The sequence below is a fragment of the Elaeis guineensis genome, chromosome 16 (genome assembly GCF_000442705.2).
Source record: "Elaeis guineensis isolate ETL-2024a chromosome 16, EG11, whole genome shotgun sequence".
Classification (NCBI taxonomy): Eukaryota; Viridiplantae; Streptophyta; class Magnoliopsida; order Arecales; family Arecaceae; genus Elaeis; species Elaeis guineensis.
In genome coordinates this window covers 40,462,705-40,468,189 of record NC_026008.2, presented here as the reverse complement: position 1 = coordinate 40,468,189, position 5,485 = coordinate 40,462,705, and the positions used below count along the sequence as shown (strand labels likewise).

The following is a 5,485-nucleotide window of genomic DNA, read 5'->3' as shown; positions in this document are numbered from 1 at the left end:
ACATGATGTTTTGAAAAAAAAATTATTTAAATTTTTGTAACTTCATATATTTAATAAATTTTAACTTTCATATTATTTAGTTAGACATTATTTTTTTATGATTTTATTATATTTGTTAGATATTAGAATATAGGTACTCGTTTAATAACATGATGTTTTGAAAAAAATTATTTGAAATTTTATAACTTCATATATTTAATAAATTTTAACTTTCATAATATTTATATTAGATATATGGAGCACCCATGAAATAATATATCTCTCATTTTTGCTAATTAAAACTTAAATCCTACAATCTTTTGCAAAAAATAAAATATTATACTTTAAAATTTTTATGACATTTAGTCTAAAATATCATATCGGACATCTCTCTCTAATATTCATTTGTAAATAAATATTATATTTTTAATTTTATATTGAAAGGATCTAATATGATACAAATTTGATTGAGATGAGAATAAGTTTAAATATTAAATCAGAGAAAAAGACAGTAATTTTACTTTAAGCTCCATGGAGATGGGGCTCATTAGTTAGGTGACAAAACAGCCGAGTCATTTTCCCTAAATTTGGATATTTTTGATGGATAGAAAAAGGGATGATTATCCAGTCTTTGATCCATATCTCCCACAAAAAATTAAAAGTGGAAATAAAAGAAAAGTGGAGTGACGACACGGGCGCCATGTGTCAAGGGTCGTGAATCGTCAGCCACAAGAGTTGAGTGGTTTCGGAAAATTTCCAGCGAAAAAGGGCAACACCGGACCCGCTGACGTGGCGCCTTTTCCTTTCGCCTCTTCTTCTCCTTTTTCTTGGCCCCAGGCTTTCCCCATTTCTCGCCCCTTCTCTCTCTGTGCGTCTTCCTCTCCTTTGTTTGTGTCTCTCTCCCTCTTCGCACATACTCTCTCTCTCGGTGAGGTTTCTCTAGTCTCGAATCCAGGAAAGGGGGCCGGACGGCGAGTCTTGGGCCCGGATTCGGTATCCCAGCGGGAGGTGTTTCCTGTTGGTTTCTGTCGGTTCTTGGCGGAATCCTGGTATTTTTCTTCGACTCTTGAGGGTTTGGTCTTTTTCTGGTCCTTCTCTGAGCGATTGGAGCTAGGATTGGGGTTGGCGATCTGGTCTTTAAGAATAAAGGTTGGAGCTTGGAGGAGTTTTCTAATTCGTTTTTTCTGCTTTCTTGGGTTTGGAGAACGAGCTTTGCATCAATCTTTAGCTTCTTTCGGGGTTTAAACATCAGGAGTTTGATGGAGTTTAGTAGAGCTTGGAGATGGAACGGAGTTCTTGCTATTGCTACGATAGGGAACATTTAGGGCTTCTTTTTGTGCCAAAAAGGAGTCTTTTTGGGTTTTATTCTTGTAGATTTGGTTAAGCTAACTTTTTTCTTCTTTATCGTTGATTTTCTTCTATTCTTCTAGCAGTGTTGGGTAGTGGTGAAGGTGGTGGTGGTTTTCTTGAGCGTCTGAGGAAAACATGAATAGAGGATTTGGTGTGGCTTGGAGGGATGGAGGGGTTGGAATGGTAGTCTAGGTGTCAACTATAGGGTTGTGGGAGTAGAAAGAAGGTGGAGTTAGAGGCTGGGCTTGGCTGCTCCTGACCAGGGGACTAGAAAGGTGAAATAAAAAAGTGATCTTTTTTAGAGTATATTGGGCGACTCTTGCGCACAGGGCATCGGACTGCATCAATGGAAGTACAGGTATACATCTCTGCTTTCTGTTTTCCCTGTTTATTTTTCTTCCTTGTTATGATTGTGGTTGTTTTGGCATGAGAAACAGTATGATTTTTGATACTTCCTTAGTCTAGTTTATCTGTATTATTTCCCATTTGGTGCTTTTGATGATGTTGGACCTGAAGGATTTTCGCCGTGTCTAATTTTGTAGATATAATCGTGCTTTTCTTTCTTCTCTATCTCTGGCTGTGTCTCAGAAATCTTAAAGTGAATTCTTTCAAGGATTTAATCAACTCAACAATTTTAAAAGAAAATTGGTAACTAGAAGATATTGAATTGCTTTAGAAAGATATGCCTAAGTGCAAAAATATTTGGTCAGATTGGTTTGTAATCTTGATTTTATCATCTAGTTCCACTGGAGTTGCAAAGCCTTATATCCCGCTTTATAGAAATGGTTAAGTACATATTTAGAGATTCACATGAAGAAAAAAACTGAGCAAATAATTTTATTCTTGAAAAGTATTTTATTCTGTTTGTTTTTCACTGCTATGGAACAAATTTTTAATCACTGGCACCATCCCATGCATTATGAATTTCATTGACTGAAACCCGATTAACAATAGTCCTCTTAATAAAAAAATGGGTGCAAAATGTGCTTTTTCCTGTCAAGTCATATCTATTATTGGGATTAATGTTCATGAGTTTCGACTGCTATCTTTCTCTAAAAGAATAATGGCCATTCCTGTGTTCGTTTTTCCTTTTTAGTTGTTGTCCTTACTTTTTTTGGTATGTAACTTCACAATCAATGGAAATTCTGAAAATTAACAAGATGATGCTATGTCATAAATGTCTTTTCATTGGTTTGATCTTAAATGATGAGATTTGTGCCCTAGGAGTGGAAGCTAAAATGATTTCTAATTTCTGTTTTGATTGATATCAGGAAAAAAGCGGAAGACCTAGTCTGGATCCCATCCACATTCCTGATAGGAGGATGTGTGTGGATGTCACTTCCGCTGTGATTGGCCATCAATCAAAAGAATTCAGCTCATTAGTAGATGAACATGCAATCAAGGTACCTTTCTTTCATCAACTTGCGGATACTGTGGCAATCTTAATTTTTGTCAGTCATGCTTCATTCTCTTTACCCTTATACCATATCTCATGGTCTCCTTGTTAGGTAAGGAAACCTTACACAATAACAAAACAGCGAGAAAGGTGGACAGAAGAAGAACATGAGAAGTTTCTTGAGGCTTTAAAACTGCACGGTCGTGCTTGGCGTCGAATTGAGGGTACAATTTCATAAATATGGTTTTATTAATTGGATGTCATGTTATAAATCCTTCTCTCTTCTGACTTAGACACTTCCCTGCAGAACACATAGGCACCAAGACTGCGGTTCAGATTCGAAGCCATGCTCAGAAGTTTTTCTCAAAGGTTTACTGCTCTTCCTCTGTTAACTGTTTCTCTACCATTATATGTTCATGGATGGTCTTACTTGATCTATAAAGTAAGTGAATCATTCATGAAGCTGAGCCCCAAGATTATTGCTGCATGGTTTGTACCATTTGATCCTTGTTTATCTTGGTCCTAATATTGTTCTCTAATGGTATAGGTGGTTCGTGAGCCAGGTACTGCGAAGGCTATTGATATCCCTCCACCTCGACCAAAAAGAAAGCCACTGCACCCATATCCTCGTAAATTGGGTAACTTACCAAGCAAGGGACTCCCTATTCTGGAGCAGCCAGCATGGTCTTCACCATCAGTTCCATCAGTTTTTGAATCAGAAAACAGTTCACCAGTATCAGTTTTATCTGCAGCAGGATCAGATACTATAGGATCAACAATCTCAAATCCACCAGATGGATGCGAGTCACCTACGCCATCAGTTGAAGATGAGAATAGACCAGCATCAACTTGTTTTGTAACAGAAGATAAATCCCAGATGGTAGTTCCTTGTCTGTCAACTATAGCTTTGACAATAGAAAGTATGAAACTGTTCTAATTTTTTGTTTTATGGATCCCTTTTTCCAGGAAGTAGATTTGAGTTCAAAAGATGAAACCCCTTCCAAAGAAGGTTCACCAATAGAAACACAAGCAACTTGCCTGAAGCTATTTGGAACGACAGTTTTCGTGACTGATGCTCAAAAACCATGCTTTTCTAGTGTTGGAAACACGATGCATTCTCGCACGTCATTGCCTAACATTGACAACATCAGCCACAATGTATGCATGGATATGGATTTGCAGACCCCCACTAAGCCAGTTCCGCAAACTCCAGCACAGGATGATTTCTGGGGTGGTGCAGGTAAAAGTGCATGGAGTCCATGGAAGGGTGGAAATTCTCCCATGTTTTATTGTTTACCTTCTAAAGGGGATCTTACGAAATCAACAGAAGCTGCAAGTTCTCTGCCTTGGTGGTGGGCCTTTGATGGAACTCTACCAATATTCCCATTCATTATTGTTCCACAACATACGAGCTCGACACAAAGTCAGCCACAAACCTGTACAGAAGCCTCAGATGATAAAGATAGCCAGAAGGAAGGTTCTTGGACTGGCTCTAACACGGCCTATGCTGGCAGAGCAGGTATTGGCGATGAAAACAGTGATGTTGTCGACTCACAACAAAATGCTGAGCATCTGAAGGAACCAGCACCAGCATCGAGACTATTTGGAAGTCTGACAGTGAACACAGATGGATCTCCCAGTGGATTTGTACCATATAAGAGATGTTTAGCCGAAAAACAAGCAGAACAGCATTCTCAGATGGTCAATGAAGAAAGAGGTGCCCAAGCTGTAGCTGTAGCATTGTGTTTGTAGTCTTCTCATAACCTTTATCTCCATTTTGCTTCTTTGCAGAGATGGTTTTTTGTTTGGCGGTCAGGGAAGGGATGTTGTTCATTGCAGTTGAAGTAACTGCAGTGGGTGTCAGATGTGAACGATGAGGATATGGTAAGACGGACTCAGAAATGGTTTTGTAGGCATACCATCTCTGCTTCTTGTTGTATGTAAAACAGATGACTTTCTGTTGAAAATTTGTTCTTCATAATTTTCCTACCACAAGAGTTTCTTCTATGTGGTATTAACGTTCTGTTGTACAGCCTTGATGTACCTTATTAAATGATATTGCCTGGTTTGAGCCTTGATTTCAGAAATGTCAACTACATGCAGTATTTTACCTACAGCAATGTAGGCATGCTTCTGTCTATATGATCAAAGATAGCAGGAAATTTACAGTCATCGCATCATCATATGCCCCGGGTTCCCACATCCAATGGTGGCTACACTTTTACCGTAAACGAGCCTGCAACTGTGACTCATCAATGTTAGATATGTCAATTTGACTATGTTGTCTTTGTTGTGATCATTGCACAGGATAAAATGACTTCATAGAGGGAAACGTCCATGCTGTAGATTATATTTAAGAGATTCAATCAAAAGATTATTGCTAAGTTCAGTGCTTTTAAGTCCTATTACTCTTCCTGAAATGTCCAAAAGTTTGTGCCACAAGAAAATCTCCACACACATTTCCTGGTGTGATCACTTGCACAGCTGCATTCGTGGGGTATGTGGATGAAACAGATCTAACCGCAAGTGACACAGTGAAGGACTGCTGCTAAAGTTTTTCTGATATAAAACAAGCCAGATTTCATTCCATCTATCCCTGCTGACTGGTAGAATTCTGGCTGCAAGTTTTGTCAAGACATCAGGGAGTCATATAGAATGTAATTTTGGAAGACTTTTTCGTTCACTTTGGATATGGAATTCCTTCATTTGGTATATCCATGATCTAGAATGCCCCTAGTTTAAGTGACAGAAACAACTATA

The 5,485-nt window shown here is 38.4% G+C and overlaps 1 protein-coding gene across 1 annotated transcript; it reads left to right on the top strand.

Annotated features, from left to right (window-relative positions):
• The first annotated feature begins 866 nt into the window (after positions 1 to 866).
• On the top strand, positions 867 to 4,818 carry LOC105058870 (uncharacterized). Its single transcript, XM_010941929.4, has 6 exons — positions 867 to 1,687; positions 2,601 to 2,732; positions 2,838 to 2,949; positions 3,033 to 3,094; positions 3,273 to 3,605; positions 3,692 to 4,818. Exons 1-6 carry the CDS (start codon positions 1,676 to 1,678, stop codon positions 4,475 to 4,477), a joined length of 1,437 nt encoding a protein of 478 aa, XP_010940231.1. The 5' UTR covers positions 867 to 1,675; the 3' UTR covers positions 4,478 to 4,818.
• The last annotated feature ends 667 nt before the right edge of the window (positions 4,819 to 5,485 follow it).